Source organism: Manis pentadactyla, chromosome 10, assembly GCF_030020395.1.
Source record: "Manis pentadactyla isolate mManPen7 chromosome 10, mManPen7.hap1, whole genome shotgun sequence".
NCBI lineage: Eukaryota > Metazoa > Chordata > Mammalia > Pholidota > Manidae > Manis > Manis pentadactyla.
The window spans coordinates 127,303,765-127,330,546 of record NC_080028.1 but is presented as its reverse complement, the minus strand read 5'-3'; the positions used below and the strand labels follow the sequence as shown (position 1 = coordinate 127,330,546).

At 49.4% G+C, this 26,782-nt stretch overlaps 1 protein-coding gene across 4 annotated transcripts in view; it reads right to left on the bottom strand.

Moving 5' to 3' along the window:
• Positions 1–19,233, bottom strand: part of AXIN1 (axin 1) — a 64,365-nt gene extending 45,132 nt beyond the window's left edge. For all 4 annotated transcript variants that reach the window (XM_057487733.1, XM_057487734.1, XM_036915992.2 and 1 more), the window contains exons 1-2: positions 19,095–19,233; positions 14,328–15,286 (exon numbers count right to left, since the gene is read on the bottom strand). In XM_057487733.1, coding sequence (XP_057343716.1) covers positions 14,328–15,205 — 878 coding nt within the window. In that variant the 5' untranslated portion in view covers positions 15,206–15,286; positions 19,095–19,233. The remainder of the gene's footprint in view (positions 1–14,327; positions 15,287–19,094) is intronic.
• Positions 19,234–26,782: the final 7,549 nt, after the last annotated feature.

Sequence of the window (26,782 nt, the reverse complement as noted above, 5' to 3'; positions counted from 1 at the left end):
AGGAGCTGAGTGTTCTCTGATTCATGCCAACCCTGAGCGTTTTCCTGGGACCCCTGCTGTGATAGATGGCTATGGGGGTAAGGCAATTAGAGTGAAGAAAGCCCAAATCCCATTGGGGACAGGGTGTTTACACCCAAAGGAGTATACTGTGTACATTTCTCCCATCCCTGAATATATTTTGGAGGTAGATATCCTGCAGGGCCTGTAGTTACAGACCACTGCAGGTGAGTTCAGACTGAGGGTACATGTGGTAAAGTCACCTGAGGGGACATGCTAAGCACCCACCTACACCTCTGCCTGTACCTCAGCAGGTGACAAATATTAAGCAGTATAAATTGCCTGGGGGGGGGCACAAGGAAACTGGAGGAACTCTACAGGAGTTGGAGAGGGTGGCCATCATAAAGCCCACTCATAGTCCTTTTAATTCCCCAGTGTGGCCAGTGAGAAAGCCAGACAGCTCCTGGCATATGACCGTGGACTACAGGGAAATGAATAAAATCACACCCCCCTTTGCATGCTGCCACCCACTTTATAGCACACATTCTGGACACCCTCAGCCATGAGCTGGAACTGGAAACGTATCATTATGTAGTAGACTTTGCTAATGCTTTCTTCTCTATTGACAGCACAGGAAAGCCAGGAACAGTTTGCCTTCATGTGGGAAGGCCAGCAGTGGATATTCACTCTCCTTGCACAGGGATACCTCAACAGTTCCACCGTTTGTCATGGACTTGTAGCCCAGGACTTGGCCACAGAGAAGAAACTGCAAATGGTGAGGCTGTATCACTACATTGATGATATTATGCTCACATCTGATTCTCTTTCAGATTTAGAAGGGGCAGTTCCTAGACTGCTGCAACATCTACAGGAAAAAGGACAGGCCGTGAACAGCACCAAGGTCCAAAGACCTGGTTTGTCTGTGAAATTATTGGGGGTTGTCCAAAGAAAAAACTGAAGGAACAAAACAGCAGCACACTCACAGAACCCAAGAATGGACTAACAGTTACCAAAGGGAAATGGACTGGGGAGGATGGGTGGGAAGGGAGGGATAAGGGGGAAAATGGGGCATTAGGATTAGCACACATAATGTAGGAAGGTGGGGACATGGGGAAGGCAGTATATACAGAGAAGACAAGTAATGATTCTATAGCATCTTACTATGCTGATGGACAGTGACTGTAATGGAGTATGTGGGGGGGACTTGATAATAGGGGGAGTCTAGTAACCATAATGTTTTTCAAGTAATTGTACATTAACAATATCAAAAAAAAAAAATTCTTGGGGGTTGTCTGGTCGGGTAACACTAAAGTTATTCCTGAAGCAGTCATAGACAAGGTCCAGGCTTTCCCCACTCCTACCACTGTGGCAGTCTTACAAAAGTTTTTGGGTCTTTTTGGCTACTGGAAAGTGTATATCCCTCAGTTGGCACAAATTCTGAAGCCCTTATACCGGTTGGTACAAAAGGGCATCAGGTGGGACTGGGATGAGACATGTGTAGCTGCTTTTATTGCAGCAAAGTGGTCAGCCAAAGCCGTGCAGGCCTTGAATGTAAGGGACTCATCAAGGCCCTGTGAGCTAGATGGTCATGTAACTGAAGATGGTTATGGATAGGGTCTTTGGCAGTGGCTTAAACGGACATGCCAACCTATTGGATTCTGGTCATGACTACGGAAAGGAGCAGAAGTCTGGGTCACCTTGATAGAGAAGCAACTGGCTGCTGTGTAACACGCCTTGCTGGCTACGGAGCCCATCGCCAGAGCAGCTCTGACCAAGGTAATAACCTCCTATCCTATCACGGGATGGGTGCGAGACTGGACCCGAAGGCCATGGAGTGGTGAGGCACAGACACCTACACTGGCCAAATGGGGCGCATATTTACAGTAATGCAGTGCCCTCTCTACTAGCCCATCAAGTGGAGAACTCCAACGCTTATGCGGCCAGTGACCTGTAACAGTGGAAAGAAGAAAGAACTTGCTTTTGAGCCATTGGTAGCCTAGAGTCCTTACCAGGAGGGAAAAGCCCCTATACCTGAAGTTGCTTGGTATACAGACAGCTCCTGTCATGGGCAGCCCCCAAAGTGGAGGGCTGTGGCTTTCCATCCTAAGACTGAGACAATATGGATGGAGGATGGAGAGGGGAAGAGCAGTCAATGGGCTGAGTTGTGGGCAGTATGGCTCGTGATCACCCAGGAGCATTCCCCCATAGTTGTCTGCACACACAGGTTGGCCATCTATCAGGGTCTGACCCTGTGGCTACTGACACGGTACCATGCCAACTGGATGGTTGGTCAACAGCCCCTCTGGGGGCAAGAGTTGTGGCAAGACCTATGGGCCTCTGGCCGAACTAAGACTGTTACTGTATATCATGTGACTGGCCATTTGCATCTGGCAACCCTAAGGAATGATGAAGCAGACATACTGGCCTAGGTGCGCTGGCTAGAAGGAAAGCCTGCTGCTGCTGTGGCCCAATGGCTACATCAGCATTTGTTGCACGCAGGGCAAAAGACAATGTGGGCTGTAGCCTGTCAGTGGGGCTTGTCATGTCACTGACCTTTGAAGAAGTCAGCAGAGCAACTTACACTGAATCCCACAGCAACATGAGACAACAGTAATGGGGCCAATACCCCTTGTCAGGTGGCAGATAGACTATATTGGGCCTCTGCCCATATCAGAAGGATATCGGTATGCCATGACTTGTGTGGTCATGGCTACTGGACTATTGGTTGCTTTGCCTGCATGTCGAGCCTATCAGCAAACCACCAAGAGAGGCCTAGAGCATCTCTTTGCAGCCTACAGCGGGCCGCAGGTGATCAAGGCCCTTGCTTTACTGGACATGCATTACAAGGATGGGTGCAACAATTAGGAACAAAGCAGAAATTTCATGTACCATATAACCCTACTGGGGCAGGCATGATAGAGAGGTACAATGGTTTGTTGAAATCTGGCCTAAAGTCGGACACCAACAGTATACGGGGCTGGTCAGTTCGCTTATGTTAAGTGCTATGGCATTTGAATGAGAAGCCATGTAAAGGAGCTTTGAGCCCTGTGGATATACTAACACAACTTGCTGCCTCTCCTATATAACTGTATGTGCAAACCAAAGAAGAGTTATTGAAGCCAAGATATGGCCAGCACAGCAACATCCTGCTGCATTAAACCCCTGGAGATCCTGTTGAATGGACATGGCCGTGGACATTTCGACACATGGACCAGCAGTGGCTGGCCCTTCTGGCACATTGTGGGAAAGGCCTGGAAGCTGGCCTCGTATTCCTGGAGTAACAGCAGAGTGGCCCCCAAAGATCACGGTAATGTACCCCAAACGTCCAGGAGGTAAGAGCATCTTACAGCAAAGTTTTGTTTTATCTTTATGGGCCAGTGACTGCACCTCCCGGAGCCCTATATATTGACCCATCTGTCACTCCCACAGGGAGGGGGGTGAAAGTCTGGTGTACTAGACCAGGACGAGGTCCCATTCCTGCCACCCTTCTATCACAGGACCACTCTCTAGCATGTAACCTACCTGATGGACAAGATTTGCCTATGCTGGTGTCATTAAACATGTACCTTATCGCCCTTAAGGCTATTTTCTCCTACAGTCCCTGTGGCCTGAATGCGCCCCCTGGCGGCAGCTGCCGCATGATGACTGCTCTGAACGCTCAGCTACAGCCTGACCCTGGAATAGACGGGCTATGGACTTAATCTGTGTAAGACTTTGAACCCTGCTGAATCCTCTGGCTTGAGGATTATCATGATTTTATTACTGTTGCTACTGTATGTCATTAGTCTGGTCACAATGCTCCAGTTTTCTCGCCCAGGGACCACTGGGGAAGAAGAGGAACAAGTAGATTGTAAGGCGAGATTTCTGGAGGGGTGGCCTGTGGGTAAAATTGTAATATTTCCAGAGTATCTCTCCTGGCTTTAGTGCATCTGCATATCCACAGGTGTTTTTTCAGTGGTGGAGAGTTGTTAATCTCCACATCAATGGGTAATTACCTGGGCAACCGGAGGGCTTACGTGAACCTGAGAGGGTAGGGGGAATATTTGCTTGCTTCTGCCCAAACAGGAGAGAAATGGCCCCAGACTGCAGTTTGTAAGCAATAAACATGTTTTAAACTTTATTTCTCCGTTTGACTGATTTCAGTTTTAGAGGTATTTTGCCCCGGGATTTCCTCTCCCCGGAGTTACACCTTTTAACCTTAAAACTTTCTCTCTTCAGCCTTTCAGGGCAACCCTCTTTCCTGAGGTCACCTGTACTTTTTCTCTAAGTAACTTTAAATAAAACTTTTACTCTGCTTCACTACTGTGTCTCTGCCCTTCAGTTCTTTGTTGTGGCGGGGACAAGAACTGACGAAAATACACAGCACCCCCTAACAGGAGGATCAGCCAAGGACCATCACCGGGCTAGAAATTCAGACAAGGAAGACAGAACCCAAAAGAAACCCGTAAGAAAGCAACTCAAGGGGACACAAACACTATACTGTGCAGAAAGCAGGACAAAACAACAATTAAGAAATTATAATTAACATCTCCAGAAAGACTTTTAAGTGTTGATCCATGAACAAAAAAAAAGGATGATTTTTCTTTCTTTTTTTTTAACTAATATATTCAGAAAGTAAGGGCATGTGTGGGAAAAATTGTAGTATTTCCAGAATCTCTCACCTGGCTTTAGTGCATCTCCGTATCAAAAGGCATTCCTAAGGGGTGGAGAGCGTAGTTCATCTCCATATCAATGGATAAATACCTGGGCAAGGGAGGGCTTATCAGACCCTGAGAGGTTGGGGGGAGGCTTCGCTTGCTTCTGCCGCAGCAGAGACGGCCCCCGGACTGCAGTTTGTAAGCAATAAACAGGTTTTAAACTTTATTTCTCCCTTTGACTGATTTTGGTTTTAGAGGTATTTTGCCCAGGTTTTCCTCTCTCCGGAGTTACAGCAGGAAAATTAAATAGCAAGATCTGAAAACACAACAAGAAATGGAAAACAGGAGAAAAGGAGATTTAAAATTTTAAGGCTCATTCCAGATGGTCCAATATCTAAGTAGCGGGAGCTCAAAATGGGAGAACAGTGAAAATGGAAAACAAGAAATTACTAAAGAAATAACATTTAACAAATTCCAAAATCTGAAGGACTAGACTTTTTAGCACAATGAAAGAAGCCCCAGAACAAAGACACAATACTATGAACTGCACTGCTGATAAAGAACACATTCCAGAGATGTTCAGAGCAGGGGAAAGTCACGTCCATGGGACTGGAAGAGCACGGAGCTGGGCCTCCGCAGTACAGCTCTGGAAAGCAGCCTCGGAAAATACGGGCTTTGCCTGCTGAGGGAGACCGGCATGGCCCAGGGACCGCAGCCGGCCGGCCTCTCCTCCCAGGGCTGGCATCAGCACAGCACAGCACAGCAGTCATGAGCAGCCTGAAGAGCAACATGTCAAGAAGGGTGGGACTATTTAGGAGACGTTTCCTAGGGGGGGAGAAAAAGTTTATCCAACATAATGTGGAGAAGTACGTTCAAAGGTACCTCTTAAGCTGATGCAGCCTAAAGGAAGATATATGTCAGAAAGCCAAGTATCAATAAGACGGAAAAAATGAAGCAACTGTGATTCAAAAGCACACATACACAATAGGTACAAGAAGGAAAAGCCTGGCCCAACTTGGCTCAGCAATAAAAACACCAAATACAGATTGAAATCAAACCGAGGACAGGCGCTGGGACAGAGGACACCAATAGAGATCCCCTAAACACGGATGATCAAAAGTAGCAGAACAAGCATATTACTCGGCAAGGTGAGTGATGGACTGAAAGTCTGTGTCCCCCCACCAAAATCCGTATGTTGAAGCCTGACCTCCTAGTGTGGCTGTATGTGGAGATAAATCTAAGGGCTCTGAGGAAGTCAGTCATGAAGGTTAAATGAGGTCCTAAGAGTGGAGCCCTGATCCAATGGGATTAGTGTCCTTATCAGAAGAGGCACCAGGGAGCTGCACACTGAGGAAAGCCGTGAGCACAGGCAGACGGCATCATCTGCTCATCTGGGTAGAGGCCTTGGAATGAAATCTACCCTGAGGGCACCTGGATCTAAAGCTTCAGCCTCCTGAACTGTGAGAAATCAGTCTCTGCTATTTTAGCCCCATGTAGTGTTTCATTGTGGCAGCTGCACTTACTAAGACACAGTTGGAAGTGGCCACCCTGGAAAGGCACGGGGCCCTAGAGCTGCTGAGTTTAGTTACTCTTTAACTATTACTGGAGTTTTTCCTTATCTCCATGGTTTTTGTAAAAATTTAAATTAACTTAAAATACTGGCATAGTAGTGTAAACATTAAGATTTAAGATTATATTAAAAAGAAACATATGTACCCTTTTGAAAGGAAAAATATGCTTTTAAAAAGGTGCAAGTAATTCAGACCTTGTGATGTACTTTTGTGTATAGTTTAATAATGTTTTAATTGTATTTTATAGGAATTTGGAAAATACAGGAAAACAAAGGATAAAAATGAAATGCCTATGTTCTCCAAGTGTACAAAAAAAAATTCGTGTGCAGGCAATCCTGCTATCAGACATTGAAATTGTCCTGTTAAATTTACAAGCAATGCTGCAAGCAACCTTCTTTATGATTGTTTTTTAAATGTTTGTTCAATAGAAGACACCAGCCCTATAATCTGAACACGAGTTAGCAAAGATCCAGAGAAGGTCAATACCCAAAAAAGCATTTAAATAACTCAAAGGCCACAAAGCTGGATGAGCAGGCTTGGAAATGGGCACAGAGCCTTCTTCTGTGGAGACTGAGGATAGTGACCACCAACAACCTAGCCACACAGTGCAGGACTCACCACTGCCCATCAGAACTGGGGTATGTGGTCCAAACTGAAAAGCTGAATCCAGTTGCTACAGAAGTTTCAATGGTTCACAGAGAAGTCTTGTGGGCCGAGACTGTAATCCACTCAGAAAGGAGCAGGCATGGAGGGACAGGCTGAATCCCCCCATGCAGGTGATGTTTTATGCATGGCCTCTTGAGGGCTCTTTGAAGACACAGAAGCAGTGTGGGGGCTGCATTTATTTTAGGTGAGTCAGGTGTCCAGCCTTGGTCCTGTCTGAGGAAGGAACTAAAGAGATTCATAAAGTTGTTCACTCAAACATCTTGGAATTAACGGGCTCTCATAGGACCCTGAGTGGCTCACGAAAGCATGCGTTTGTATTGATGTGACACGAAAATACAGCAATACTGATTTTCTTCCACATGCACAGGTATGCAAGCTGGTCATGGGGTTGAAGAAAGAATTACCACAAAACTGGACAGCTACATGTGAGAGAATGAAACTGGATTGCTGTCAACTCTATACACAAAAGTAAATGGGAAATGGATAAAAGACCTGAATATAAGTCACGAAACCATAAAACTCTTAGAAGAAAACATAGACAAAAATCTCTTGAATATAAACATAAGCAACTTTTTTCTGAACACATCTCCTCAGGCAAGGGAAATAAAAGCAAAAATTAACAAATGGGACTACATCAAACTAAAAAGCTTCTGTACAGCAAAGGACATCACCAGTAGAACAAAAAGGCACCCTACAATATGGGAGAATATATTCGTAAACGACATATTAGATAAGGGGTTAAAATCCAAAACATATAAAGAACTTACACTCCTCAACACCCAAAAAGAAAATAACCCAATTGAAAAATGGGTGGAGGATCTGAACAGACACTTCTCCAAATAAGAAATTCAGATGGCCAACAGCACATGGAAAGACCTACACACCGCTAATCATCAGGGAAATGCAAATTAAAACCACAATGAGATATCACCTCACACCAGTTAGGATGATCAACATTCAAAAGTCAAGGAACAACAAATGCTGAGGAGGATGCTGAGAGAAGGGAACCCTCCTACACTGTTGGAAATGTAAGTTAGTTCCACCATTGTGGAAAGAAATGTGGAGGTTCCTCAAAAAACTAAAAAGAGAAATACCATTTGACCCAGGAATTCCACTCCTAGGAATTTACCCGAAGAAAACAATATTAAAGATTCAAAAAGACATATGTACCCCTATGTTTGTCACAGCACTATTTACTAAATAGCCAAGACGTGGAAGCAACCTAAGTGTCCATCAGCAGATGGATGGATAAAGAAGATGTGGTACATATACACAATGGAATATTATTCAGCCATAGAAGAAAACAAATCCTACCATTTGCAACAACATGGATGGAGCTAGAGGGTATTATGCTCAGTGAAATAAGCCAGGCAGAGAAAGACAAGTACCAAATGATTTCACTCATGTGTGGAGTATAAGAACAAACAAAAACTGAAGGAACAAAACAGCAGCAGAATCACAGAACCCAAGAATGGACTAACGGTTACCAAAGGGAAAGGGACTGGGCAGGAGGGGTGGGAAGGGAGGGAGAAGGGCGGGGAAAAGGAATGGAGCATTACAATTAGCATGTATAGTGTGGGTGGGATACGGGGAGGGCTGTGCAACACAGAGAAGACAGGTGGTGATTATACAGCATCTTGCTACGCTGATGGACAGTGACTGTAGTGGGGGGGGTGGGGGGGACTTTGTGAGGGGGGGAGCCTGGTAAACATAGTGATATTCATGTAATTGTAGATTAATGATACCAAATTTAAAATTAATTTAAAAACTAAATAAATAAATAAAAGTAAATAGGCTCTCACCATGCAATCCGACAATCATGCTCCTTGGTATTTACCCAAAGGAGGTGAAAATTTATGCCCACACACAGATGTGTACTGACACTTTATTTGTAATTGCCAAAACTTGGAAGCAACAAAGATATTCCTCAGGAGGTGAATGGATGGATAAGTTAACTGTGGTTCATCCAGACAATGGAGTATAATTCAGACTAAAAATAAATGAACTATCAAGCCATGAAAAGACATGGAGGAACCCTAACTGCATATTACTAAGTGAAAGCAGCCAATGAGAAAAGGCTCCATACTATATGACTCCACGATGACATTGTGGAAAAGGCAAAACTATGTACACAGTAAAAAAAAAAAATCAGTGGTTACCAGGGGTTATGGGAAGGAAAGGATGGACAAGCAGAGGATAGAGGATTTTTAGGGCAGTGAAAAATACTGTGTGACATTAATAATGCTGATACACATCATATAATACATTTGTCCAAACCCACAGAATGTGTGACACCAAGAGCAAACCCTAATGTAAACTATGGGCTTTGGGTGGTTATGATATGTTGATACAGCTTCACATTTTAACAGATATATTGCTCTGGCAGAGGATGTCAATAATGGAGGAGGCTGGGCATGGGGTCAGGGAGTATATGAGGGAAACCACTGTACCTTCCTCTCAATTTTGCTGGTAACCTAATATTACTCTAAAAAATCAAATTCTTTAAAAGAAAAATGGCTGGATTCAACCACACCTGAAGCTGGCCCTGCCTCTGGACTTTTTCATTGATCTGAGTCAACCATCTCCTTCACTATTTAAGTTGGAGTGGGCTGGATTTTCCAAGACTTCCAACCTAATGCACCCTAACTACACACCTGGGCAGAACAAGTACAAGGTGCTGGACTGCATACCCAGTCAACAGTAATGAATGATGACCCTGACACTGGAGATCCTCCATCCACAAAACTACTGCAGGCAACCTGAAGGGAGAGTGTTTGACCTCAGACAGAACTGAACTCAAGCACCGTCTGCCACCAGCAGCTCCACCACAGGCAAGTTAAAACCAAAATTTTTACAGTCCTTACAGCTGAATGCTATTAGACAGGCAAAGCCAACATATTCTATTAATCTTAGAACAAAGATTATTTATTACAGATAGACCAAACCAGAGATAAAAAGCAAAGGTGCTGCTTACAACCAAGAACAGAGAAGTGTGCAGAATGGGGTGGCTGGTTGTGGGAGGGGTGGCACTCAGGAATTTTTGCTTTTGGGGATTTTTTTTAGTGGAAATCAGAAGTAACCTCAGTTTTTTCTCCCTGCAGCCCAGGCCTTAAATTTAATCCCATCTTAAAACCTTTCTGAACAAATATGCAAACTTGTAGTTTTGGTTTTAAATACTATGCCAGTTACTAGCCTTACTTAACAGAATAATTTATGGCATCTAAGTCAATAGCATTCAGCTAAAAATGAGCAAAAGGCACATAAAAATTATCTCAAACTGTATCTTGAATCACATCACTTGAGGGACATTTCACTAGTTGCAGATGTTATGACAGTATATATAGAAAACCTAAAGATTTTACCAAAAAGCTATTAAAATTAATAAATGAATTCAGTAAAGTTGCTGGATACAAGTCAATATACAAAAACCTGTTGCATTTCTATATACAAATAAAGAACCAGCAGTAAGAGAAATTACATAAACAATCCCAATTACAATTGCATCAAAAAGAATAAACACCTAGGAATAAATCTAACCAAGGAGGTGAAAGACCTGTACTCTAAAAACTGTAGAAATTGAAGATGACACAAACAAATGTAAAGCTATTCCATGCTCATGAATAGGAAGTACCAATATTGTTAAAATAGCCATGCTATCCAAAGCAATCTACAGATTCAATGTAATCCCTATCAAAATACCAATGGCATTTTTCACAGAACTAAAGCAAATAATCCTAAAATCCATGTGAACCACAAAAGACCCCAAAGAGCCAAAGCTACCTTGAGAAAAAACAACAAAACTGGGGATATCACATTCCCTGATTTCAAACTATACTACAAAGCTACAGTAATCAAAACAGTATGGTACTGGAACAAACACAGATATATAGATAATGGAATAGATACAAAGCCTAGAAATAAACCCACACTTACATGGTCAACTATTATATTATATGGCAAGAATATATAGTGTGGAAAAAAAAAGTCTCTTCAATACTGTTGGGAAAACTGGGTACTACATGCAAAAGAATAAAACTGATCACTGTCTTATACTATATACAAAAATGAACTCAAAATGGACTAAAGACCTAAACATAAGTAAGACTCCTAGAAGAAAACATAGGCAATAAGCTCTTGAACATTGGCATAAGTAATTTTTTTCCCAGGCAAGGAAAACAAAAGCAAAAATAAACACGTGGGACAATATCAAACTAAAATGCTCTGCAAAGCAAAGGAAACCATCACAAAACTAAAAGGCAACCTACTGAAGGGAAGTATATATTTACTAATAATATATCCAATAAAGGGCTAATACCCAAAATATATAAGGAATTCACACAACACACACACACACACACACACACACACAGAAAAATCCAATTAAAAAACAAGCAGAAAAGTTGAATAAACATTCTTCCAAAGACATACAGATGCCAACAGACACATGAAAAGATGCTCAAAATCACTGATCATTAGGGAAATGCTAATCAAAACCACAGTGAGGTATCACCTCACACCAGTCAGAATGGCTGCTGTCAACAAGAAATAACAAGTGTTGGTGAGGATGTGGTAAAAAGGGAACCTTGTATGTACACTCTTGGTGGGAATGTAAATTGGTGCAGCCACTATGGAATACAGTATGGAAGTGCCATCTCTCTGCCAATACCAAATGTAATGGTGTATTTTTTCCCTATATATATGTATAACAGTAACAATATTATACACAGCAGTAATATAATCGTAGTATAACTTCACTTGGGTACCCAGACCTGATTACAAAGTGTGTAAATATGTAGGAGGGGGTCTTCCCACACATACTTACACCAAGCAATTCTTGAACACCAGCAGGGTGTTGGAGAACTCAACTCAATCCTGTTGCTATCTGCCCAGAGACAGCACCAGATTCCCAGGTTAAGGGCTCCGTTCTACAAGACTGCCCTCCACCCCCCAATTCCAGACGCTAGTCACAAGCTCCAGGCAGTTACCTGTGCTTTTGACCTACCAGCTACAGATTGGAGGTTCCCACGACCTCCCCTGTAGGTTTGATTAATTTGCTAGAGCAGCTCACAGAACTCAGGTGTGGGTAAAATTATGACATTTCCAGATTATCTTGCCTGGCTTTAGTTCATTTGCATATCCTCAGGGGTGGAAGGAAGTTCATCTCTGTGTCAATGGGTAATTACCTGGGCATCCGAGGGCATGTCTGAACCTGATAGTTTAAGGGGAGGGGATGGCTGGCTGGCTTGCTTTCTTCCGCAGCAGGGGAAAGAGGGACGGTGCTGGACTGCAGTTTGTAAGCCATAAACGGGTTTTAAACTTTACTTCTCCCTTTGACTGATTTCAGTTTTTAGAGGTATTTTGCCTTCGGATTTCCTCTCCCTGGACTTGCATCGGGAAAACACATTTACCAGTTTAGTAAAGATACCATACAGGATACAAGTTAACAGCCAGATGAAGAGAGACATAGAGCAAGGTCCCAAATGCAGGAGCTTCTGTCCTCATGGAGCTGAGGGCCTGGCCAGGTGTAACCATCACCTAAATCAACATAATCAATCAAGATAATTGGAGGCATTCCGGTTCCCCAAGCGTAGAAGTCTCTCCGACCAAAAAGCAGGATCCAACCGAGCACGTAAATCAGAGTGAGCAAGCTCTTCTCACAGGTTTTGTGAGGGCTTCATTGCAAAGTCATGACTGACTAAATTATTGGCCACTGGCTGATTCAACCTCCATCCCTGCCCTTGGATGGGGGTCCAAAAGTCTCTCATTAACATGACAAAATGCCTGTTTCACCTTTAAGACTACAGTGTTTTCAGAAACTGTGGATGAAGACCAACTATAACTCATTATATCACAGTAGGTTTCCAAAAAAACTAAAAATAGAAATACCAAACAACCCAGCAATTTCACCTCTGGAGAACTTAACCGAAGAAAACACAATCACTAAATCAAAAAGATATGCACTCCTGTGTTTATCGCAGCATTATTTCAACAGCCAAAACACAGAACCAACCTAAATGTCCATCAGCATATGAATGGATGAAGATGTGGTACATACACAATGGAATATTATTCAGTCATAAAATTGAATGAAATATTGCCATTTGTGACAACACAGATGGACCTGGAGGGTATTATGCTAAGTGAAAGAAGACAACGAAAGACAAATACCATTCGATTTCACTTATATGTGGAATCTAAAAAACAAAAAATGAAACAACTGAACAGACAAAAACAGAAATAGATTCATAAACACAGAGAACAGACTGGTGGCTGTCACTTGGTGGGGATAGGTGAAATAGGTGAGGGGACAGAACTGGTGAGAATGTTTGATCATCTTGATTTAGGTGATGGTTACACATGTCAAAATTCATCAAGCTGTACACTAAGATTTGTAGATTTTATTGTATGTACCTCAATTTTAAAAAATCTAAAAAAGAAAAAGGGACATTTAAACCTTAGAAATGTTTAATCCTTTGTTTTATTAGCCAAGTAGCCAATTCCTTTGGCACAGTAAGCTTGAAAAAATGACCCAGTTTTTAATAACCTCACAGGAAAGCCCCAGCAACCTGGGAATGTTTTTCCAGACTCCTGATCAAATCAGTGGGGTCACAGGGACTCCAGATTACAGGAAAATGAGTGGAAATGGAAGCATCGTGCTAACCTCTGCTAACATTGGCAGCAGGCTCCAATTTACCACCAAATAAATCTCCAGTAGCCACAGGAGGGATTACCAAGAAAAGAGAATGAAGAAACCGGTTTCCAAGGGTGTAACAACTTCTTGATAGCATCGCTTCAAGCCTCCAAAGCTACATATGTGCCTACATGCGGAGGCCGTAATCAAAACTTCAGAATGCCCCTGGTCCACTGGGACCTGACTACACATCAGCACTGACTCATTCTGTGGGCAGAGTAAAAAAGGTCCAGTCCTAGAACTACAACCACAGCCACAGGAAGTTCCCCAAGTCATAAAGTCTGTCCAACAACAGCCTCCTCAACACCACTTCCCAACCTCTAGGAAGAATTTTAGAAGACTGCTGTAAAAAGCAATGATCCAGAATTCTCTAAATGTTGATGCACTTAAATGTTCACTCCTCCCTTTATTAAGCCAGAAGGATTATACCTACCTTCTATGTAAGAGAATACAAATTTTATTGCTAAACGGTAAAGCTTAAATGCCATTATGACTTCTAAGAATTTCCATGTTCCTAATGACTTACAAAAGCCATAAGTTTTAGTCTGTTCTTGATGAAAGTATCCTCAACATCATACAAGTACTAAAAGCATCTAATGATAAATGTGAAGGTATCATGAATAAGAACTAAAACCAAGACTTATCAACAGCAACCGGAATATAGCCACTTTAGGGTTGAAAGGTAAGACCACTCCTCACCAACACCTTTCCCTTGTCAGCTCTCTAGGTCTCAAGGAGGTGAGCACAGCCTCTTGTCTGACTCACCTGAATTCTCTGCCTTCGCTGTACCGTCTACTTGAGGAGGCACGCGGGGCGGCTGTCTCCAGGAGCAGCTTCTGCGTGAGCCTGCCAGGGGGATCAGGGTCTCTGCCATCATCTTCATCTATGTCCTGGTCACACTTCCATTCCTCATCTTCATTCAAAGTGGGCAGGTATCCAGGTATGCCCTTTCCTGTCCCTGACCCAGGGCTCTGGTCATTACAGAGCTTTGGGCTCTCTGAGCCTGTCCTTGTATATTCCAAATAAATATCAGACTTGAGGAATGAGGGGTAGGTATTCTCCTCCATGGTGGACTGGATTTCTGTCTGGGCCTGGTCAAACATGGCAGGATCGATCAGCTGCTTCATGATGCAGTCCTTTATGAAGCTCTTGGTGGCTGGCTTGGTTTGCCTGGACACAATGCCATTATTATCAAGGATGTACTTTCGGTAAATAGCTTTGGCCAGCTTCAGCCTTTTTTCCTCATTTGAATCACAGGGCTCCAGTTTCCTAAAGCCACTGCAGGCAAACCAGAAGTCCAGCAGATCAGCACAGTCCTCCTGCTTCAGGAAAGTCCTGAACAGGTTTATCCCATCTTGATCGTCTAGTAAGGAGTGCAGAGACTCAGCCCACTTCAAGTAAGGTGGGGTGGGTGAAGCGCTGCCCTCAGGCTCATACCCCAGGTCCAGATCTGAGCGCCTTGGAGTGGCTGCTGAAGTCTCACCTTTGATCCCGGTACCCTTCCCGGAGCAGAAGCTGTGGCTGATGGGCCTGGGGTCTGTGGACACCAGCTCACCCTCCTCACCAGGCACTGGGGGACGGGGGGCATCTTCAGTGAAACTTGCTCCAAGGTCCAAGGGGAAACCCTGCTCTTGGACACTCATTTTGGGACTGTGCACCAATGAGCAACGAGCGCTGCGCCCTAATACATCAGTACTTACAGCTCCAAAGGGAATCAATCTGTCCTGTTGAAACCATTAAGAGGACAAGCATTAGGAAAAGTGGGTCCACGGAAACATGACCTCAGAGGTTTTCTCAAGACAAAATTCACAGTGATGCCCTCCCACTCGAACTCAAAGTGGAAATTCAGTTTATATTTTCAGTCTTTCATCACAAGGTTTGCACTATATTAGAACAGTTCCTGGAAGCTTTTACAACTACAGGAATATCTCCAGCACTAAAAAATTAATGCTCAAGACACAGAGAACACCAACTCCCCTAGTATCATTCTGTGAGAACATCACAGGGCTTAGCAGCCTGGGGACCTCCCATCTTGGCCATAACCAGTCCTTCCCTCTAAGCTCCAGGAAGGCAGGAGGCCTGGAAGAAAAAAAGGCGCTTTCAATCCTCCTAGTTGTATAAACAGCCAGTCCCGCACATGTAAGATGAGGATGGGCACCCTACCTGCCCCATGGGTTCTGTGACACTCAGAAATGAAAAGGAAGGCCCATCACAAACCGTAAGGTGGTGGTCGTGTCCACTCCCCACATTCTCTAGGCCCACAAGTCGCCATGCTTTCTACCTACCCTACCCCATCACTTCACACTTAGCATGCCTCACAACATACAAAACACACAGCAAGTTGCTCCTTCCTCAGCACACCTAAAAAGAGCAGTTAATCATGGGTCACCTTCAGCATCAACTGAGCAAACAAAGGACACCATCCACATGCACATGCACAGGGGCCTTCTCACATTGCCAATGTGGACAATCTTAAAAATGCTTCCACCAGAAAGGCACACTTAACTCTTAAAACCTTGCTTATAAGGAAAGTATCCTTCGGATAACAATGAGTACTATAAGGAACAGAGAAGGTATGGAGAAAAAGAGATCAAAACACAATTAATTCTTTTTGACGGAGGAAGTATACAACTCACGTAGCTCCACAGGCTGAAAACCAAACCACCCACCCACTGAAGAGGTCAGGGAACTATGGGTTTCATTCTCTCTGCTGCTACAAGCCTGTCTTGGGTCTGAGGGAAGACTGTCCTCAGTCAGAACTCTGCCATGGTCTTTGGTCCTCCCTATCACATCCTACAGGAGCTCACAGAGCCCATGAACTTGGGCTAGTAAGCCTCTCAACCTGGCCAAAGGGGATGACTGCAACAAAGCCTCCCAGTGTAAGAAGCATGTAAGAAGCTAGAAGAGCGCTTAAGAGAAGCATGTCAGTTCCAAATGCCTGGAGCTCTGAACAAGACAGGAGAAGCAAAATAAAATCCTAAAACCTGGACCAACACAAAGGATAGCTCTATCTGGCCACCACTACGCATTCTTGGCCTGGGCCTACATGTAATCTGCCTCCTAAGCATTCTCACACTGCACATACTTCGCCTGCCAGCAGCTTTGATAGCTGCAAGCAAGAAGCATCCAGAAAAGGACAATGGATCACAAATACGTGCCCCAAATGACATTTCTACAGATAATGACTTTTTATGAAAACTACTGGTAGGCTGCAATCTAGGTCTCAGCAAGAACAGCAGGAAAAGCCTATTTCTTATTCTCAAGGTCAAGGCTCACAGGTTGTGCACCCTGCTGCTCATGGACCACTTCCACGGCAGTCGCATTCTTGGAGCCCCACCAACATGGAATGAGCAACTTCACTGTCTTAGCTCCACTCCAGCTCATCAACTACTATCTAATGTACTCTTGTCCCAGATGCCATCTCAGGAAAGAAGGTCCACACCCAGCCCCCTGAGCCTATCCTTAGAGATACTCTGTGGTTATTAGCCTTGAGAAAGAACCAAGTCACTGTGTTCAAATGGGAGGTTAATTCTGAGTCACTGCCACTTTCTCTTTAGATGCTCACATCTTCTATGTAAGTTATTTGTAGCAGTCTGATTTAAAAATCTTCTGCAGGTCACACAGCACTGAGCACAAGGTCTGGCAACTAATGGAGCCAATACATTTAATTCATCAACAATAAAGGAAAACAACTGTTGTTATAGATGCTGAACATTAGCACTTAACAGACGTTAAACCACTATGCATAGAAAGAGCAACAAATTCAAGACTGACCCCTTTATTACAAAACTGTGGCTGTCTTAAAAGACTAACATTTTAATTCACGTGTGAACAAGTTCCCGGAATCATTTAAAACTACTTTTCATTGCCCAGAAGAAACATTTCTTAAAATTCAGATCTATTTTTGGCTGTCAACTGACAGAAGACCTTTGGTGTTCCTGGAAGCACATGAACCTCTCCAAATTACTGACATTACTAAAACGTGCTTCAACTCCTGCAATCTCTGCACTCCCACACAGAAGCACACCAAGTATTTAGTGCACACACGTACACACCACACACAAAGCGGTTATATTAATTCAGGTTGGAGTCAAATGCCCACAAGCACTGAATCTGGCCAGCAGCCTGTAACCACCACCAATAAAGGGACTCCATTAAAGGAATCTACAGCTCTGATACTGCATTTAAAAATCTACTTTAGTCACTACAAAAGCATACCCCCTGGGTACCACAGCAGCCTACTCGATGCTATAGATGTGTATATATTTATTTTACTCAAATAAAACTTTTGAACTTTTTGATTTATGTAGAGCATAGAAGTAACAGAGCGTGACTCTGACATTTTCCCAACTGTCCATTAAACTCTTCAAGGGTTAGGGCAACTATTTTACATGTAATCCATCCCCCCACCGCCTAAATTCTCAATGACCAATGTAACCCAAAAAAGTCCATTTAGCTTTTCTGAAACTACAAATCCAAGAAACACCAACACCTGCTGAAAATCGAACAGAAACACTGTATTGTATATGCTTTCCAATCCTCCTTCCCTGAACAGAAGTTCTTAAAATTGAAACCCAGATACTGCTGACTCTCTTGGGAGTCAGATTCAGCCTGTGTATGTTCTCCAACACAGGGCCTGGGGGAGCAAGTATGCTTGCGATTCTTCCTGAAGAAGCATGGAACACAAGTGCAAGCAAAAAGAAGGGGCACAGTAAGAACTCTTCATAAACTACCTTAGAGCGATAGTGCTAGACTGAGAAAAATCCTCAGAGAACTGACGTACTTTTCTCTACTGACTTCAGTGCTGAGCTGAAGAAGTTTCAGCGCCCTGGCTGTGCAGCTCGTTTCACGGGAGACTGAATTCCAAAATGTGGGAGAAAGCTGGACTCCAGGACCCACACTCACAAGTGGGTTCTTGGGGCGAGGCGCAGACCTGAAGGGAGGACAGCCACTCCGACGAGCCGACCACGGGACGCAGCCTCAGGCCCCTCTGCCTCGAGGGAATGCCCTCCGCGGTTCCGGACGAGCGCCGGTGGTCCTGGGGCGGGGGGGCTTCTGGGTCCACCCGTCTCCAGGATCCTGCACACAACGCCCGGACCCAGAAGCTACTCTGCCCCTCACCCACACCCGGAAACATGCCCAGGCGCACGGGCCGCACCGTGCAAACCCAGCACATCGGCTGCGGACGCCGGCCTCCTCCCGGAGGCCCGCCGCCCCTTCTCGAGTCCCGTATCTTCCTCACAGCCTTCCACTCACCTAGAGCGCCTGCTCTGCTGGAACAAACCCCGCACTCCCCCCATTTCACACACCCAACGTCACCGGCTCAGGCCTTCTTCCCCTGCTGCGAGCATCTACGGACAAACCTGCGCACAAGGCTTTCCGCCCGGCCTCCCTCTCAGCCCCTCACGGCCTCCCCGCCCGGCCCGCACAGCCTCCCCGCAGGACCTACTCTCTCCCCGCCCGGCCTACGCGGCCTACACGCGCCACACAGCCCGCGCCCCTCAGGAATGCGCGCCGGAGCAAACTACTCACCGGCGCGCTGCTGCGGCACGGCCCACGCGCTCAACGGCGGCGCGGCGGACGGAACGGAACGTTGGCGCGGCCCCGGGCGGCCCCCATCGCGGCGGCAGCGCGACGGCCCGAAGGCGGGCGCGTGGCAGGCCGCGAGGACGCCGCCGCCGAGGCCGGCCGCCCGCTCTCACCGGCTCGCTCCGGGAGACGCAGCTCCGGCCCGACTCCGGCTGGTCCTGCGGCGGCGGCGGCGGCGGCGGCGGCCGCAACCGCTTCCCGGAGCCGGGAGCCCGAGGCCACAGCGCCGGAGCCCAGGCCCGAGCGCCCCCGCCGGCGCCGCCCGGAAGTGCGGGGGCGGAGCCGACGGCGAGAGGCGGGGCGCGGAGCCAACGACCGGAAGAGGGCGCTGGGCGGGGCCGGTCGCCGGAAGGGGGACCGCGGCGTGGGGCGGGGCCAAGAGTCAAGGCAGGACCAGTGTACGGGGCGGTGGGGAGAGGCGGGAAGAGAGCGCGGGGCGGGGCCGGCATTGGAGCGGGACTCGGGGCGTGGGGCGGGACCGGACCGTGGGCGGGGCGGAGAGCTCTAGACCGAGACCAAGCGCTGGGAAGGGCGAAGAATTCGTGGGGACCTCGAGCGTGCGTGCGAGGCCTAAAGCGCCCTAGGCTTCCTTGGCGCTGGGAGCTGGACCGAACGCGTGGGCGGGGTCAGGCATGCCGGCAGGGCGGAGCCCTGGGCGAGGGGTGGAGCAAGGCGCTCCCAGAAACCCCGAGCGGGCGGCGGCGGACAACTACCTCAGTTACGTGGGATGGGGCGTCCGGGAGTGGGGCGTAGGGGGGCGACCCCGAGAGGGTCCCTAAATGACGGTGGCCACCAGGACGGCCTGGCCGGGTCGCAGAGTCCCTGTCTCCCCCTTCTGTATGCTTGCTGTCCCCCAGCTGGCCGGGACCCTGAGAAGCTGAGCTCCACGCCCCCTGAGTCCCAGGCAGTCCAGATTCAGGGTCAGAGCACACAGTAGGCAGTAGGCATCCAATAAATGCTGGCTGTCACTTGGGCGGAAGCCCCAGCTTCCAAAGGGCCCTCAGCGGGGACTGGCTGAGGCCCCACCCTGGCTGGGTCCTATCTAGATTTCTCTTAGACACTATCCAAGGTCTGGATAAGGGCAACCCTTCCTTCCCATCACTGCCCTCGGGTCCCACTGGTCCAGCCCACCCAAAAGCAAGGGCTTCTGCGTGTCCCCATCCTGTACCCACCCCTCCCGCCCCCCACTGCCACCATGGCACCGCTTGCCTAACCCGCAAGCCAATTCCATATTGCCCACCCACCATGGCCCCTCCCTGAGGGAAGGATGTGGGCACCAGGAATGGATTACTGCGCCTAAGGAATCGCTTCTGCCACCCACCATGACCACACAGGACCCTGTCCACAGAGCTACACCAGGCCTGGCACCTCAAGAAATGTTCCCAGCAGCTCCCAGGGGACAACTATACCACAGTTCTACAGATAAGGAAGTTGCAGCTCAAGCCACATAGGGTCCTGCTCACCTTCTCCCGCCTTAGGGCTCCCAATGCATCCCACTCCATCCCCGGCAACCCTCAGCTGGCCAGCTCTCTGGTACCTTATAGCCCTTCAGCTCCCTTCCCTGGTATCTCCTCCACACCACCCTCCCTGGGCATCTTGTCACTTGCCCACATTCATGCTTCCACTATGCTGCTCTCTCAAATTCCCCAGGTACCTCTAATGCCATGGTACCTTCTGGGCACAGCTCATCCTCACTGCCCAACCTCATCCTACATAGTTCCCCAGCAAGGGCAGAAGTCCCAGCTCGGGGTTCCCTGAGCCACCAGCCAGCCTCCCACCCGGCTGCCCACCAGTGGCACCTGGGATGAGCAGGTACGGAGGCATCCCAACCCCCAGCCACTGCCAGCCTGCCTCTCCCAGGACTCAGCATAGGGTCTGCTGGAAGCACCCCAGCCAGCCAAGGGCCCAGGCCATCCTCTAAAACAATCACCATGCCTTGGAGCAGGCTGGGCAGGGACTAGGGCCATGGGTATTGACAGCACATCACAGGAGCTATGCTGCTGAACCAACACTGGCCCCACGAGGATCCTGACAGGTGTCCCTGTCACCTGCATCCAGCTGGGGTTGCTCCAAGCCCCACAGTGCTGAGCAAAGGGGATACTCTACAAGCCCCTCTTGAGTGGGCTGGACAGACAGCAGGACCCCCAGCACACTGGCCCTCAGGCTGCCCCTGACTCCCAGACACAGGCCCCCAGTGCTTGCCTTGGTTGTGCGGAGCTGCTGAGGCCAGACCAGGCTCCTGGGGTGGTGTCCGTACCCATCCTCCTCCTGGCCCGCGGCTGCAGGTGTCTCCAGGCCCTGGGACTAGAACAGGGCCCTTGGGCCTCTGGCTCCTTGGGGCACTCACCCTGCAGGGACAGGAAGGTAGTCAGAAAGCAGGCCTGTTACAGTGGGTTATAACTGCAGGCATGGAGGGGAGGTTGTCTTGGGGGGGACCTCAGGAAGGGGCTCAGAGAAGGCTCGGGAGAGAGGCAGGAAAGGCAGCGCTAGCGCCTGCAGCGGCCAGAGCCGAGGCCTGACACGGCCCTGGAAGCTCACTCTGAACAGGCGGGTTCTGTGAGAGAGCACCGTTTTCATCAGAGACCTTTTAAAACAACCTTTGACCAGGAACAGGAGTTTGCCTCTAGAGGCTTTGATTTGATTAACTGTAGATGACATTTATTTAGGCTTTCCAGGAACTAAATGAAAAACTTAAGAAGAGAAATGGAATTGTTTCCTTAGACAAAAAAGGAATCCTCAAAGTGAGCTTTGAAGCCTTACATGTTGGTCCACGTGGCTGAGGAAAAATGCCTATTAAAAGTGATCCGGAGATATCGTCCAAGGTGCGCTGAGGAGGCATGTTGAGGCACACCCACGTGGCCCAGTACATGATGGCGGGTCAGCTAGAGATTGGATCTTGTGTGACAGGTCCCCACCATCTTTCTGGGAGGTAAGGTCAAGGAGGGATGGCCCTGATCAGGGCTTCTGGTGGGAGACACGAGCCTCAGGCTGAGCCCCTTCCACGCTTTCCATTCCCTGACCCTCCACCTGGCCCACAGGTGTGGAGGTAGGGTGGGTGGGCAGGTGAGGCCCCTGGGAGGGAGGAAGGCCTTGGCTCATCCAGTTGTGGTGCATGAGGAGTTGGCTTCCCTTCAAGGGTGCAGCCCCAGCCACACTGGCCGGCCACATTCCCACCATCAGCCCAGGCCCCCGAGCTCCATCCCTTGTCCCTGAGTGTCCTTTTTCCGCTGGCTCTAGGTAGAGGCAGATGCTGTTTGTGACCCCATGCCAATCCGAGCAAAGGACTTGGAGACTTAACACCAAGGTCGTGAGATTTAACACTAAGAAGAAAAGCTATAAAACCACATGTACAGAGTGCCTACTTCTCTGAATATAGAAAATGTGTATAAAGGCAGGAAAGCTGAAAAACCATCCCAGAACGTCAATACCGGTTATTAACGAGAGCAGAATTAGGGGTGGGTTCCATTTTCTCCTCTGTGCAGCCAGTTAGAAGTTCTACAATCCAGTGGAAACCACGAAGCTCCTCCTTTCCCTTGAAGGTCAGTATAATTTCACCCATCAGAGCAGGCGGGTGGTGCGGATGAGGGCCCCCGGGGACAGGAGAGAGCTGCCTGTCAGGCGGTGGAAGGCGGGGTGTCTGCCCCATCCTGCGACTGCAGCAGTTGCCCCACGACGAGCAAGTGCCTCCTCGAGCTTCCTGGCCACTAGCCTCCCTGTGGGCACCCTGGGCTGGGGCCTCCTGCCTCTGCCATCCTGTGTTTGGCTTCTCTTGCCCTTCGCACCTGTGAGGCAGGTGTGCTGTCCATGCTGGCGTTTTGCATCCCTCTTGCTGTTTGGAATTCTCTTGCCAACCCTTCAGCTGAAGCCACCTTAGGCAGATGAGACCCAGTGCCAGGCAGGGCAGATGGGACACGCGCAGGGCTTTGCCTGATACCTGGCACGACCACCACCTTCTAACCCTGCTGCTCTGTGTCGTCCTGTCCCGATGGTCGCTGCACCCAGGAGCTACCAGCAGCTGCATGCAGCATGTCACACGTCATTGTGCTCTTCCCTTTCCAGGCAAGGGGGTCCTGCCCTCAGAGGGGTGGGGAGTGACACACGCAGCTGCTGCGGGGCGTGCGGCAGGGTCTCAGAAGCACCTGCCATGGTCACTGCTTGTTCCCCTTGCTCAGTGGCCCAGCCGGCCAGTGCGGTGCTCGTCCCACATCCCCTGCATGGAGGACTCGCCCAGCAGACCTGGCCCAGCCCCTCAATCCCTGCTGGCCTGGGCTAAGGGTCAGGCCCCAAGGCCAACAGGAAAGCAGTGGCATGGTGGTAGGTGCGTGGGCCCCAAGGGCAGCACACTCCCTCCCAGGGTGCCTTACGCACACCCCCTACCTCAGGTCTCACCCCCAGTGTCCTGAGGGTATCTTGACTCCAGGCTGAGAGGCACAGCAGGGACATCTTCCCACACTGCCCTTCTGGAGGATTCTGCCCCCTGGGGTGTGTCTAGGGGTGCGTCCAAGGAATGGTCACATAAGCTCATGCCTGGAGGGTGGGCATAGGTATGAGATGGCCCCCACCAGCCACAGAGAGTAGCCCACCCCGCTATAACCCAGTGCCTCCCCAGCTTGGGAGCCTCTGGGACATGGGGAGGTGCCGCGAGGGTTGGCCCGGTTCCTGCCTCCCTGGAGACTTGAGTGTCTGCCTGTGTCTTGGTCCAGCCAGTGACTCTGGGTAGGCAGGCACCTCTTTGACCCAGAGAATCATCCTTCACAAAATGAGGGTCCTGACCCAACCCTGCTGGCCTCAGAGGTCTGTATGTGACTTCTGCAAATGAGCCCAGGCTTCAAGGTGGAGCCCATGCTGGCAAAGGCCCAGGTCAAGTATCTTAGACACGTCACAAGTAGAGGACAGGGCTGCTGGGCTCCCCCAACCCCAGCTTGATTTTCCTAGGAACGTGGTATCCAAATACAGGGGCTGGGCACCCGAGGGGGCTCAGGCGACTTGTGGGAGAAGCAGGGGAAGTCCTGCCTGCCTGGGCAGCCTAGGCCATTTCCCCTTCCCCTTTTGGGCACATCTGCCCTCCTGCCACGCTGACCTTCATGCCTGTGTCCTAGCTGCCCCCTCCCCGGAATACCCTTCCTGTCCTGACACCCATCCCTGAAGGCCCCCAGTGGGGAGGCCACATGCCCCTTTGTTAGTTATAAGTTCTCCCCCACCCCCACCCCATCTGACACCTCATCAAGCCCCACAAACCTGCACAGTCCCTGGACCAGGGGCCACCCATGAGCTTGTAGCTGGGGACTTTGTGTTGGGAGGTGGGGAGATGCCATCCCAGGAGGGCCAACTGCCCTCACCCACAGCCCACAACCCCCAGGTCAGCCTCTGCTGCACCAGTCTCTTTGCCACCTGCCCTCTGCTTTGCTGTCTCTCGCTGTCTCTCTGGGCTGCTGAGGAGCCCTGCAGCCTCCATGGCCAAATTATAAGTATGTGATTATGTATGCCAGGGTCCCTCTAGCCCTTTGTTGCTGCAGAATCTGTCTTGGCAAACAAAAGTGCATTGGATTAGCCACAGTGGATTAAAAGATTTGCTTCTCAGAGTTTCTCTAATAACCTAACAATTGTGCCTACAGAGGCTTTGAACCTCCAGGACACGCTCGCCAGGCCATCTGGGAGCTCTCCTTCTCTGAGGGCAGCGGGCGGCAGGCGGGTGATTACAGGCAGCCACTGCCCAGCCTCACACTTGGCTCTGCCCACAGCCAGGCCTGTGCTCTCAGCCCCTGCCAGACCTGTCTGGGACGAACCTGGGGATAGGAACAGACCGCAGGAGAAGAAGGTGGAGGCCAGGTGAGGGGACGAGGCACAGCCAGGACTGCCTACCAGAGGGCCTGAGGTCCAAGGCCAGGTGTGGGTGGTGGGGGCCAAGGCTCGCCTGCACCCCGCTGCCTCCCCGGGCACACCCACACAGCACACATGGCATCAAGGACACAAGCAACGTGGAGGATGGCCGCGGCAGGCAAGGGACATGCCAGGCTTCACCACGCTGCAGCGCACAGCCCCACAGTGCACGTTCCTGGACACGCTTGCACTTACACACATGCACACGCACAAGGATGGCTCTCTTTGATCACCAAAGGACACTCCATTTACAAGCTCTTAATCGCAGCTGCTTTTTCGGGGCCTGTCCTCTGAAGTCCCGAGTAATGGGATTTGGCACTTCTGATCCATCTTGGGCTGGCCGCTCCCATTATAGATGGACATTTTTCCCCTTTTTTCTGCTTCTTTTTTTTTTCTCAAATAAAAAAACCTTCTTAGGCCACATTGACTTGACATGGCTTGTCACCCAGCCCCGGGAGTGGTGGCCCCAAGGGCTGGGTGGCTCTTAAGTCGAGGGCCCTGACCAGGTGGAGGTCTTTGACGCCGCCTCCACGTGAAGTCTGAGTGAGAGACCCGCAAGCGCGGCCTGGGGGGCCACAGTGCAGAAGGACTCAGCCAGCTGTGTGCTGCCCTCTTTGTCTCTCTGCCATGACCCTTCCTTGGGACATCAGGGGGCCAGTCCCAGGGCAAGGATGTGAGTGTGTGTGTGTGCATGCGGGGTGCAGAGGGTGGGGTGGGCAGGGCGCTGGCCACAAGAACAATGGGTAGCAGGGAGCACGCCCACCTATCCGCCTGTTCCTCTGCCCGTCTGTCCACCACCTGCCCGGCTTACCTCACCTGCCTGGCTCCGCGGGCCTGCTCACGCACCTCCATTCTATGGTCTGCCATGATGGGCTTGGCCGGCCGTCAGCGCCCCCTCGGCCACCCCAGGTAGCGGGTCCCTGCTCTTGGCCACTGTGTGGCTGGGAGGAAAAAGCGTGGCTCTAGGCTGCAGCTCGGGCTCCCACCGCCGATTGGCTGAGGCAGGGACCAGATGACGGCCTCGGAACCCTACGGTAGCCATGGCAACCAGCCCCTTTAGACACCGCCACCCCCAGGCCACTCCTGGCTGCCAGGGGAGCAGGCAGCGCCGCCGGCGGGCCCATTCGGGGATCCCCTCAGAGGGTCGGGTCAGGCCTGGCTGGATGTGGCCGCTCTGCACCAGCAGTGCAGCATTTCCCTGTGTGTGCGTTTCACGCCTGTCCAGTGTGAGGGGTCCTGTCCCTCTTGGGACATGCCCCAAGCCACTCCATGCTCCGCCTGACCCCCTGGTGGAAGCAGGAACAGTGCCCTTGTAGCCCTGCTGAGAGGAGGACTTCAGGTCAGGCTTGCCCCAGGGACTGAAGGCCAGTCCTAGTAGGTGACAGGAGGCAGAGCAGGGGGACTCCCCACTCCCAGGGAGGCACAGCCAAGTTCTCAGCCCACTTCAGACCCCATTGGGCCTGCCAGCTTCATCTCTGCCTTCCAGCCCCTCCCCAACACTTCTTAGCCTGGTGAACACACAGCTAGGCCCACAGTCCCCTCTGAGCCTTTGCAGGCCTTGCTGCCCACCCAGCAGGACCCTGGGACTTTGGCCACACCAAGCAGACACTTGCCAGCCATGTGGAAAGTGGCTTCACCCCAGTGACTTTGCACCTGCTCTTCCCTCGGCCTCCGTCCTCAGGGCCCGTCAGCACTGGCCCCTCAGTGAGGTCTTCCCGATGTCTCAAGGTCAGGACTTCTCAGCAAGGCCA